General features: G+C 37.3%; 1 protein-coding gene across 6 annotated transcripts in view; it reads right to left on the bottom strand.

Moving 5' to 3' along the window:
- The window catches only part of SLC39A10 (solute carrier family 39 member 10), a 70,017-nt gene that overhangs the window by 21,420 nt on the left and 34,990 nt on the right, over nucleotides 1-13,607 (bottom strand). For all 6 annotated transcript variants that reach the window (XM_075179939.1, XM_075179938.1, XM_075179941.1 and 3 more), the window contains 3 exons: nucleotides 10,912-11,092; nucleotides 9,715-9,884; nucleotides 8,496-8,684 (listed from right to left, as the gene is read on the bottom strand). In XM_075179939.1, the coding sequence (XP_075036040.1) occupies nucleotides 8,496-8,684; nucleotides 9,715-9,884; nucleotides 10,912-11,092 (540 nt within the window). The remainder of the gene's footprint in view (nucleotides 1-8,495; nucleotides 8,685-9,714; nucleotides 9,885-10,911; nucleotides 11,093-13,607) is intronic.

The following is a 13,607-nucleotide window of genomic DNA, read 5'->3' as shown; positions in this document are numbered from 1 at the left end:
GGCACTGGAACAGGCCGGTTCCCCCTGGGAAAGGCCTGAGGGAGTTAATGAGGATGGAAGGCCACTTGGACCTACCCCTGCATACTCCTCTTGTTGGGACAATATCTCTGTCTGGACTACTCCTACCAAAAAGGGAGAAGGGCGTTCGGCAACTGAAGTCCCTCTCGGGTGGTTCAAAATCTGCACCAGAGAATCTACTGACTGTTGTACAGACATTGCCCACCTCGGTTCCTCCGTGGCTGTAGGAGCCGAAACTTGAGCTTGCGCGGCCTCGGATCCCGCCTCACAGCCCACACAGAGGGCCGCCGGGTCCTGTTGTCCCACAGGTAATTTTATTTTACATTTTGAACACTTATAAAATTTAGCTTTGGTTGTTTTCCCCTTATCAGACATAATTACTGAATAGGAACAACACAGGATAGAAAGTATAGTATACAAACACACAGGCACAGAGCGATCCCTAAGAATACTACTAATCCCCGACAAAGTCACCAATAGTATCTCAGATTTTTTTTTTTATAAACAAATTATGCATACATTTTAGGGAGTAGAAAACAATATGTTTAATTACGTAAATACAACACAACACCATATACTTCCTCCTATATAGCAAGTACAGTGTAATATAGAGAATGAATAATACTTAGCCTATCCAGGCTAATGATGAGCAAGCAGGAGAGAGTCCAGTAGCAGCCAAGTCTGTCTGAGTTTGACTGCAAAGTTTCCTTCCCAAGCCAATGCTTTGGCCCTGTGGAAGAAACCAACTTGCTGATTAAGACAGGGGGAACTCTATAATAACTCCTGTCTGCAGCGTCCAGCTGAGTGCTTCTAAGAGTTTGTCTGCGGAGCTTCTCCTATTAAGCTCACAGACTGCCTCATTCTTAATGCATTATCCAAAGTAGCTCCGCCCCCCATCCCCCCCTCTGAGAAACAGACTTGGCAACTTCCAAGATGGCGGCAGGCATCACTTCAGGATTCCGGCACTCTATACTCCACAGAGCAGCTCCAGTCCCCAGAAAATGATGTGGCCGCATCATACAAAGAAGACAGGCGGTTGTTATGAGAACCACCGCTCTCCCAACCTGGCAAAATAAAAGTCATCCCAACTCCTTGGGCACTTAGACTACACAGACTAGCTACAAGGGGTTGCAGAGAGAAGGAGGAGTCTGTCAGCAGCCACAGTTTAAATAGTTAAGTGCCAACTCCACACTCCCCAGCTACAACCCTATGGTAGCAGTGTCCCCCAGATAGAATGAAGGCAAAAGATAAGTACCTCTTATTACCTGGGTCACTTTAACGTAGCATAGGCTGGTGCAATTACAGACACTTCCCTAGTATCTCTTTAGAATTTTGCACCCATGCCATAGTGTATGTAAATAAAAAGATAAGAATTTAGTCAACAGACTGCTGTTACCCCGAATAGAATAGTTACTGCAAATAAACTGCTTAGCAAAGCAGAGTAGATTTCATAAGAACTGTGTAAAATATAAAACACTTCTAGGAAATGTCCAAAACCTGCATACCTCTATGAAAAACTTTTAGTTTTTTTGTTTCCTTTAAGGTGTAATTGCTTCGCATTCAGTAGTTGATATGATATTTAACTAAATACAATATGTACCACAAAGTGATTATTCTCTCTAGCCAGAAAGTACTTGATTAAACCCCTTAAATCAAAAGCTGGGCCAAACAAAAATAAAAACCACACACCCCCCTCCCTGACATCACCAGACCATACTCCCGTCATACTGGGGGATACTTCAAACCCTTTTATTTCTGATTAGAGGTTTTCTACGTCAGTAGTTGATGCAAATATGGAAATATTATTGATCATGGCTTTACTAGATCAAATAGTAGATTTCATTCATGGTTTGATTAACATGGTATGAGAACCAATGCATTTTAGAACTTGAACAAAGAACTAGTGAGGCAGATGACACTATTTGATATCACAAACCACAATTTAGTTACAAAATGAATCCATCTCCCTAATGGATAAATTAGACTATTTTGAAATATGCTACGGGAGAAAAAACATAGCCATATACCCAAATCGTCTTGAATTCTTAAACATTGCCCTAATCAACAATCTAAATGTCCCCACAGTTTCAGTGTGGCTCCTATACTGTTCTTCTGGAAGATCACAGATTAGACCTGGTAGGCTGGGTCTAACATCTGAAAACTGTTTGGAAATCACTATTATAAGTCTCTTTATAAAATATAGGATGACAACACTTCTACACAATAAACATAACACTCTAATTGTCCAATAAAATCCAAATTCTATCCTGGAATGTAACCGATCTCTCCTCACCCATAAAGAAATAAACACACACACACACACACACACACACACACCTGAGGTCTAAACACTCACACTCAGTCCCGACTGCAGGGGAGACAGTGGGATAATTTCAATAAACTCCTCCCTGAAGGGTGATGGAGTTCAAGAATGCAGATGAATCTGCCTCATATAGAAGTAAGGAAACAGCGCTGGCTACACTTATTATCAAAAATGCGCAATAAACAAAAGGCTATGTACTGTGAGACCTGGGTGCTGAAAACTGCTTAAAGGTGAACAACAGTTTACAAAACTTAACATATAGGCACCCAACACACCAAACAGTTTCTATTCCAATATCAACTGACACCAAACCTAGTTGTTGGGGGAGATTTTAACACCACAAACCTTGCCCTGAATTAAAACATCTAGTGCCATGACAACCAAACTGCCTAACCATTCAGAGGGTATTCATACGCTCAACACATACCATAACCTAGCAGACCAATGGGGACAACAAAATGACTCAGACCAGTCATGCAACTACCGTTCCAGAGTACATCCCACTTTCTTGTTTGTGCGTAGATTATAGCCATTATATACACTTCTGCCAAGAATTCACCACGAGTATTGAGAGTATACGAATATCGCACCATGTACCCATGACGCTGGATGTGACCAGAAAAGATACTACAACAGGGCGCTTTTGGAGCATCCCTTTTTGCCTCTCAGAAGAGGCATTTTTTTAGATCAGATTTAAAATCTTCATTTTCTCTGTGATCATATCACTGGGACAACACAACACTTTTCTGGGAGGCCTCAAAGGCAGTCATGAGAGGACAATAGTGTACATAACAATATGATAATTTACACACCATAATGAAACCATACAATGACATCTGTAAAAATCATCCCACAGCACATAACAGACAAGTATACTAAAAACAAAACTCATTGAGACCTTACTCACACAACATGCAGGAATTATTGTAACACAAACCAGTTTTACAGATGATGCAATAAAGCACGCTAATCCAACAAATACGACTATAAAACAAAAAAAACAAAAAAAAAAAAGAGAAGCCGTTTATTACCACAATAAAAACACCCAGACAAATATATGCTTCTTTTACAAACCCTTATAAAGCCGCTCCCATCTATGAACTACCACTTCAAAACTGAATTCATAAAGCAAAATTATGGACGTTCATTTCCTATAGAGAATCTCTCAATGAAGAAATCAGAAGTATACACTATCTTCTTGCCAAATGTAACAAAGACCCAGAATCTGTTAGTCCCCATCGCCACACTACATTACTGAATCAAGAGTTTAACTTATAAGCCAAAGTCATAGCAAACAGACTCCCAAAAACTTATACCATCATTACTAAGGCAGCATCAACTAGGTTGTACACATGTAAAGACCGCAAAGTCATCAGGTCAGCCATAACTGCAGTAATAGCCAACTTTGGGCAAAAATACACAAAAGATAATTCTAAGCTTAGACGCGGTAAAATGTTAATATACATAATCGTATACTTCCCTTAAAAAAAAAAAAAAAAAAAAAAAGGAGTACAAGATTAGCATGACCAGAGAGAGGTACCAGACAGGGCTGGCCTCTCTCGCATCTACTATTTAATCTTGTAGTTGATCTGCAGCCTACAAAGCAAAGTATACATTCCAAGGAGTTTCTAAAAGTACAGCTTTCGCAGACAACTTATCATATATCTACAACTCCAAAGTATGCTTCCTATACTTAATAAGATCAAATAATTTAACAATTTGGCTTGATCGCCCGCCTCTCAATTAACATAGATAAACTAGTGACATTGCCACTAAACACCAATCACCCAAATTGGGAGTAAAAATTCCCCTCGACTGGACAAAATATTATAACATACCTAGGGATACACTTCTTCCCAAAAACACACACTTTATATATAGTATAAATATTGAACACCTGATTAAAACCACCCTCACTGAAATAAATTGGTACAAACATTTAAAATTCTTGTTCTTGCAGAGAACAAATTTTAATTAAAATTATATAACTTCCCAACAGATTTTATCCTTCACAGTCACTCCCTATTCTCCTCACTAAAATGACGAGACAATTTTAAACATGGCTTTCTGAAAGTTATTTTGGAATTTTAGACTGAAATCAAATACAGTAATTGTACAGAAAACTAAACTAGCATGGGGAAGATTTTAATGTCCTCAACATTTCATTATATAATCAAGCAGCTTTTGTATATATCTTGCTAGTTTTACCAATCTGAGAATTATACTAACATCACCCTTGTTACTACTAACACGAGACACCCTTTCTACATCTACGTAAACTGGATATGCAAATATCTGCGTTCGATAACCCCTTCCCTCTGGCAAATTGTCTGCATGGCATAAGAAAGAAATGGAAACTTCAACACTATCAATTTCTATTCTTGCCAATTCAAACATGGGAAAACATCACACTCTCAACTAATGAGCGTAGGTGGACATTACCTCATTTCACAACCTTACTGATCCCAACAAACCACGAACATTAACCTTTAGGGATATATGTGCCAAATATGAGATAATTACAATGCCTACGCTAGCAGTTTTACATGCACAACATTACATATCTAAAGTTATATCCAATCTAAACACAAATGCCTGGAACAATGCCTTAGATCTCACTTTGAGAAACAAATATATCCTTCAAAGCCATATACACCTTGTATTAAAGGATTCCTCATTAAAATTAAAATAAATCAACTGGTATGAACCAATGGCTTACACACTTTTCCCATCTCTAAATTGACACAATGAAGAGTGCATTTTTGTTTACTTACTACACATTTAGGGGCAGATTCAACTCCCCAAGTTGGTCTTTAGAAGAAATCGAAGCGTGCATTATTACAGTTACTAAGGTAATTAGAACAGATATGTTGCTTGCGGCTCAGACAGCGGCAAGAAAAAAAATCAGCGTTCAAATTACTGTACCACCTTCTTTCATACAGTATTTGATGATAATAAAACAAAAGTAAGAAAAACAAAAAACAAACTGTTTTTAAAACACAACATGGTATGAATCCAGGAATCTTTTAGAACACACCCATTGAATTTTAAAATAAGTATCATACTAACATTATGTAGTTTGTAAACACTGGGTTGGAGCCTATATAAAACTAACTTGCATCTCAAACTTTCATCTTTATGCAAGAACCAACATAGCTTGCTTGATTACTCGTATATCATTACCTTTTCTTGATCACCTCCTAAAAATACCCATATCTCAAACTCCTATCTTAATGCAGATTATAATCTAATACAAAACTGTATTAGGAAACCTCAAATCAGACATGCACAACAATATGCTGCTTGATGAAAAAAGTTACTGGTATATCTTCTTACTGTAGTTTTAATTGCAATGCAAAATCATGATTTCAAAATGTATTCTTCCCATACCGGTTTTTCTTTATGTTTTGTACCTTGCATTTCAGTTCAATTTAAAAAAAAAAAAAAAAAAAAAAAAATATGTTTCTTGCAAAAATTAAAATAAATTTAAGTATATGTATGCATCTCCCATCCATGTCGGGGTTTATAGAGGCTCACACTAGTCGTCACCAGAGACCAGTAGATCTAATTCAGACCATCGTCAACATTTATGTTGTATGCTTCACTTTCTCACCCCTTGACCCTGTGGGATAGACTACATCAGAATATTCAGTTTATCACATAAGTCCATTGCCTTATAATTTGTAATATCTTCTCTTTCTCTCTCTCAAGAGTCTAGAACAATATGTCCACTGTGGTTAAATCATTTAAAGAAGCTAGTTCAAGTATCTAGGACCCTAATAATGTAGGGCTCGAACTATCAATAAGCAAATCTTTTTTTCTTAGGGAGACCCAGTTAGAGTTTATTGCAGTCGTCCAAGCATGAAGATACAAAGACATGTATTAGTGCACCAAGAGCTTCTGGGAGAATTAAATGCCAATTCTGGCAATGTTTCAAAGATAAAAATAAAATGGCGGTTTGATAATGGCCAATACCTGAAGTTTAAAAGTTAAGACAAAATCAAGAACACCAAGATTAAGCACGAGAGTAATGCACCACAGAACCCTCACCTTAAGCCCAGATCGTTGACCCAGCTGCAGTTTTTATATAGGACGTTGAGTTCCCATCAAAAGAACCTCTGTTTTGTCATAATTCAACCTCCGTCAACTGACACTCATTCACTGCCGAAACTCAACTAGAAAGCCAATGAGGACTGATATGGAATTTTTAGTCCCCCCACCAAAAGACAGAAACAGCTGAGAATCATCTGCATAACAGTGGTGACAAATAGCATGGAAGATAGATAAAGCCCTATGAAAAGCTGCATGCCAGGGGCACTGGTTCAGATGAATGTGCTCTCTGTGACCTGCCAATGAGAAACCATTTGAACCAACTGAGGACTGTGCTAAGAGGTCAAGGAAGATTAAGATCTAACAGCCTCTATATGTCTTGCCACCAGAAGATCATTAAGCATGTAGTCTCCTGAATCCTGACTGGAATGGATCATAAATTTCATGGGTTGACAGGCAGGTTTACTGTTGGGTTGGAACCATTTTCTCAATAACCTTCCCTAGAAATAAAAGGTTTGATATTAGTCTAGTTAATCATGGGGTCTGGGCCTCAAGGGTTTTTTTTTTTTTTTTTTGTTTATTTGTAGAGCATTGTACTATACATGGGACCAATTACATATTAATGCAACCTATTAGGTTTGTTTTTGTTGTGTTCGGGCCACAAGTGGCGGTATGCAATCCTAGAGTATTTAACTAAAAATAAAGGGATTTACAGAATTAACAACGGCATTGGGCCTTTTAACATCCAAATCCTCAACTACTACTAAATCAAGTCTGATATACCACAAAAATAAGCACTTTCTTCAGAATTAAATTTACCACCATTTGTCTACAAGTATGGCTTTTTAAAGATTTAACCTTCCAAGAATAAGTTCTTTATATCCTGCTTACCTCCGTCTTCACGTTTTTCATTATGTGGCTATGTGGGTAAAAATTTAGACTAAGTGCCCCAAAGTCTGTAATAACACTTAAGCTATTAATGTATTGATGAAACGTTTGAGGTTAATTCTACAATCCTTCTGAAATGGTACGTTGCCCCAAAATGCATCGCCCCTGACTACTACAGCTTCTCCTCTATGTTTCAGAGGATGAAATCTATAGATTGCATCCTCACCCACAGTAGTCTTCACCAAGATGCACAGGATTTTGGGCCAGAATGTACTGTCATTTTTTTTTTTTTATGGATGCGAAGATAGCAATAGCTAAATACGGATGTTCCTCTATCATAATCAATGCACACAATGTTAAGGCCACACTGATCATGATCAGTTAAAAAATGATCTAGCATTATTTTCAATAACCATTGTCCTCTCCAGCAAAAAAAAAGGATACCTGGATGTCATGAATATTACAGATAATTTATCCATCTAGGCTCCTAGGATGATAGTCAGAATGTTTGCCCCCCTGATTCTGTCTTCCCAACTTTATCCCCAATTCCCTCCCCCCTTTCTCTAGATCTGAGAATGCTCTCAGTATGCCATACAAGGGGTCAGTGGGGAAAGCAAAAACAAAAACCTGCAAATTATTTAAAAATAATAAACACTGTAGTTACTGGGCCTTACTGTAAATGAATGTGTAAAAGAATGTATAAAAAGTACATATCTGGCATCCCTACATTTGCAAGAACTAGCTGGCTTAAATATGTGGGGTTGGTTAAATAGTGTGAAAGTAGCTACAAACATGGAAAAAAGTGAATTTCCTCTACATAATGCCCGTACATCTTCCAAAGTGCTACCAAAGTAAACATTTCAAAATGGCGGGCTAAGAAATAAGTTATTCTTACTGGATTTAAAACATTGAAAAATTTAAACAATGGCCTCATGTTTGTCCAATCAAGAGCAGTTTATTTTATGCTAGGGCAGTGGATACCTACTCGGACACACAGACCTCATAAATGCAGATGACCAGTAAATATTCGCAGCTACTCAATACACCGATTCTGTTGAATAGAACAAATGCTAAGGGTTCTATTGGGAAGGAACTACAATCAAGTATTGAGTAGAAGGATAGAAATAAATATGAATTTATAAAGTTGGATCACTCTTAAGAGATAATTGGAACAATTAAAAGAAACTTAAAATACTTATGTCAGTAAAACACATACCCTTCGCTCTTTATAGTGTTTAAACATTCGTAGACAATGCTCTACTATGAACAAAAGATAGATTCCACCAAGAGCAACAAGACCTTTCATAACGCGGTCATACTCCACCAAAAAATCCTGGTCTTCGTCATGACCAAGATGGTTGCTGTGCCCAAACTCTTCCGAACCATGATCATGTTCACCTTGAGACTGTAACAAAGAACAATAAAAGAGCATAAAACTAATCAACTGTCAAGATGTTCAATGTTACCAGACTAAACACAGTGAATGTGACCAAGTAAAATGTGACCATGTTATTTTTAAACTTGTATTAACTATAATAATTTTTATATATTATAATATATATATATATATATATATATATATATATATATATATATATATATATATATATATATATATATACACATACACATATACACACACAAAAAAAATGTTGCTATAGATGTATTATTCTAAACTTCACTGAAGTAGTGCAAACTATGGATAGATTTGGTGACTTGCAGAAAGATTCCCATAAACAGCAACAGAGACACCATACTGGAAGATTGTTAAGCTGAAATGTAAATATGAGGTGTGTATTTTTTTATTTTTTATTATTAAATATTTCATTGCAACAGGCTAAAAGACGAAGCTTGAAAGTAAACATTTTTCCTTGGGTTTAGGTCTTCAGGCTGTTATGAATTATTTATAGTTCTGCATAGTTTGCAGTGCCCTGTGATTATCATCACAACATAGCACATGATGTAGTGAGCAGGGCGGCTTTAGAACACCCCATTTGTGCTCAGTCTTCTAGTGCACTGTAAAATCCCCCCCCTCCCTCCTCCCCTCTCTTCCATCCCATGACCACAGAAGCTTCCTACACACCACTGTGCATGGAAATAGTAGGGAGAGAAACTGGAAATTTCAGTGTTCCAACTGAGAGTCTGAGTGTGGCTGGCAGCTATCCTGGTCTCTCCCTTCAGAGACATCGTGAAAAGGAGTTAATGATTTGTAGAAGGACAGCTAAGAAAAATCATATGGACGCAAAAAAAACAAAAAGAAAAAAAAAGTCTATGTGGGACTGCTGCTTTAAAGGAAATTGATGATTTTGAAGCAAATATGCTAACATTAACGGATTAGTTGTTTTTCAACAAACTTCAACATACTTATTACCTTCTTAAAAGATGGGGACACAAAAATAAACACACAATTTAGTAATAAAGCAATAAGAAATTACATGGGGCAAAAGATGAAGTAGTGCATCTCCACTTAATGTTCCCACAGCTAAAGCGACAAGGAAGTTGAGGAGAAACTTGAAGCAACCTTGGTTAATGATTGGAATTAAAATAACTCCCAGTAGGGATAACAGGCTGATGACTGTGATAGAGATGAAGCCACAAATCCATGCTAGAAATAGAAGAGAGACTGACAGTTAGGAAATCATGAAATCAGTACATCAGATGACTAAAGAATACAGCATGGTCTTCCAGGAGCACTAAAACAGACATTTAATAAAGTTGTATTTATTATAAAACTCACTTACGGGTGTCACTGGTCACTTACTGACAGGGGCCATCACCGACAACCCAGATAGATATACTCAAACCACAGACAGCAGTTAAACTGACTTAAAAACTTGGGCTCCTCTGATAGACTAAGTAATTTAGCCAAAGTAGAGAAATCTGATTTTGTACATATCATGAAGAGTATGCTTTATAGACATCTTTGAACAAAGTTCGTCAGCGTATACACCGATGTTAAAAGTCTGCTTACATGCACTTAATTTGCTTTAGAAATACATTGTAATTGGCTGTGAAAATAAAAGCTACAGTACCAAATAAGACCATACGTGTTACATGTGCTTAACTTTCGCGGTGGAGCTTTTTGTACCCTTTCAGGGCGCCTGAAGCATGTCATTGTAACTACAAACTTACATTCAACTCGATAAGAATGTATCATAAATGCAATGAGATGCAGTTAAGCGTTTACATATGTAGTTGGCTTGAACAAAATATTTTTTTGTAAAAATGCACTGGTAAATGCATCTCTCAAAACACATACATTGAGGAAATGCAATTTATATGCGTGTTTGCACTTGCGCTATTTAACATATTTAAAAACACAATGTAAACTTTACTGTGAACATAGCCTTGCAGAGGATAGTGGCACTAATGCAAAATTTACATAGCTTAGCAATGAGGAAGCAATTGTAAAAAACAATCTGCAGTATGCAATATTTTCATAAATATTTTATAATGTCTAGAACCTAAAAAAAAAATGTAGTACTATTCATAAAAGTATGGTATTCCTCTGGTCAGAGAGAAACAAAGAATGAACAGAAAAATAAAGAGACAAAACAAAACAGTTTTGGGAAACAAAGAATGCGAGGATCACCTGATACAAGGATCTTTTTTTTTTTTTTTTTTAAACTTACCAGAGGCTTCTCCTTTATTTTTTTCCACATCCTCCACATGGAGGTCAGTAAAATGTTTGATGCAAAACCTGCTATCAATTTGATACAATAGTGCTGGGCAAAGGTAAGCAAATTGATCAGGTGAAATTGGAGAGTTGATATTCAGCCCATAATAATGGAGGAGTTGAGTGACATTCAAACACTGAAAACAAAAACAAAACCCAAGCTTAATCTCCTAAGATATAATCACAACAGAAATCAATAAACCCATTCAATTCTGTACAATATCCCGTTGGAGTCTCGGGCAATGAGTCTCTACTGGATGTTTGATACCCAAAACAAATCTCTATAATGTAAGAGCAAAAATCAGCAGAATTTCGGGTACTGTAATACTCGGAAGTGTGTGCAGTGGGACAGAATTCCCCCTTATAGTTGAACACTGAATGCTACTTTCATGGCTGGAATAGCTAGCTTTTAACTCGACATTAAAGCTGGTGTCACAAAACTAAAATGAACCAAGGCATATCTCTGAAGGTTAGACGGCCTGTAGAATTTATCACCTTTTGTATGTATCTCAGGTATTTGATCATTTGCCAGCTAGTTTAGAAATTGTTTTAAATAGGTGGCAGTTGGTGTACATTGGTAACATGATAAGCTGTGATCATTTTGGTCCATTATTGTGATCTCACCCAAACAAATATCACTACCACTCACTAAAAGTTATAGCCATAAACCAAAGGACATGTACATATGCATGAAAATGGTCTTGTGACTGTATAAGAAACATCAGAATATGCCTTGGTGTGTCAGGAGCCCAACATGACTACTCTGTGCTACTGGATACCCAGCTCCATCCACAATCTAACGCTCTGTCTGTGGCTTCTCTCGTCTCCATTGCCCTCCTGACATCATGACACTAACTCCTGTCAGATACAGCCAGTGTTTTCCAGCACCTATTACTCAAGTGCGCCATCTGGCTGTCTTTACTTGCCACGCTGTTCTTGGAGCCAAACAGAGTCCTATTATAATACTGTTTCTCTTGTTTAAAAAGGTACTATGTGAGTACTAATGCAGTCAATGTATGTTGGACTAGTTCTGGCAGGTGTGGGCAATAACCTCCAACATTTATCAACAAATATTACATTGCCCTCACCTGGCTACTTCTTAAAGCTACCTGGCTGACAAAATTTTCTGGGGAGAACACTGCAGCCATGCTCTTACTACTGAGAAATGTGATTTTGCTAAGCGGACGGCTATAAGGCAACAAGATGACATTTTGTTCTGTTATAGCTTAAAGACAGATTAGATGCACCTGTTTTGTAGGAGTAATTGATTATTTGCAACGCTATGCTTATAACCTTGAACATAGCAGACAGGAGATAAGCCAACTCCCCCTGGGGAGTATTCCTGTGTGATGAGAGAATATAGTAACATCTGTGTAAAGGGAGCATAAGTGGTTAAAACCTTTTGGGGCGTACTTTTCTGATATACGTGATTTTTGCTATAAAGATATGGACTTGTAACTAATAAAGCAGAGTTTATTGTACACTCAAACCATGCAGTGTACTTAATTCTCTCCAGCTGATGAGCTCATAACTGATAAACAATCTGATTTATATTCGACACTACCAATTGAAATTACATGTCGTCATCTCACATGCCCGTCTCCTTCTGCTGTGCACATTCCCACGATCTGAATGCTTAATAAATAGGGTGCACACTGATGAGCAGTAAATGAAGATTAAACATACATTAGGGTGGTCAGATTCTAGTTAACATCTTAAAAACAGGGGGTTTAGGAAACGGTCAAAGACATGCAAATCTTTTATTTTCCAGCAGCCCATTTATGTATCCAGCATCACTGGTTTATAACAGATAAAGCCAAGTAACGCCATATGACTACCCCCACCCGAATATATGGCTATAAATATTTGATTGTATTTGCGCTGTAAGTAAGCAGTACAGGATGCAGAGTTGGCCCATGGGGACAAATAGGGAAATTTCCTGTCTCCACTCACAAACAAAAACAGACAGCTGTTGAAAAACACATCAGACTGAAAAATTGAGCATGAAAAGGTATCAATGTCTCTTCCTCTTCTACTCCTCAAGTCATATGGCAAAAAACAAGGTATATACAGAAGGCAGTGGGTCCATTTTGACCAACACACAACCCTCCAACAATTCCAAGTGTATTATACCTCGTAATTAAACTGCTAATTGTAAAGGCAACCACCATAAGAAAAACCCAAGAAAGAAGAATTTTCTTTAGTTTTGGTTAGACAAAATACAAGCAGTGCAGTGTAAGAAAATAAGACCAGGGAAACAAATCAGAATATAAAAGAAGATTAATATTGGAAGAAAGGGAAAGGAGATATAGCCATAGAGACTATGTATGGCAAAAAGATGAAAGTTTAAGGTCAACCTCATATGTAACAAGGTCCTAAGTAGGGATGTGCACCGGCCACTTTTGGTGTCTCGTGTTTTGGATTCGGATTTGCCTAAGGTTTTGGGTTCGGATTTGTTTCGCAAAACACCTGACGAAAGGTTTTGGTTCGGATTTAAGGTTTTGGATTTATTTTGAAAAAAACATAAGTGCTAAAAAACAGTTTTGTGGTTTTTTTTTTCACTCCTACGCTATTATTAACCTCAATAACATTCAATAACAATCATTTCCACTAATTTCCAGTCTATTCTGAACACCTCACAATATTGTTTTT

This window comes from Mixophyes fleayi, chromosome 7 (genome assembly GCF_038048845.1).
Source record: "Mixophyes fleayi isolate aMixFle1 chromosome 7, aMixFle1.hap1, whole genome shotgun sequence".
Taxonomy (NCBI): Eukaryota; Metazoa; Chordata; class Amphibia; order Anura; family Limnodynastidae; genus Mixophyes; species Mixophyes fleayi.
The sequence above is the reverse complement of the archived record's forward strand: the minus strand, read 5'-3'. Positions and strand labels throughout refer to the sequence as shown.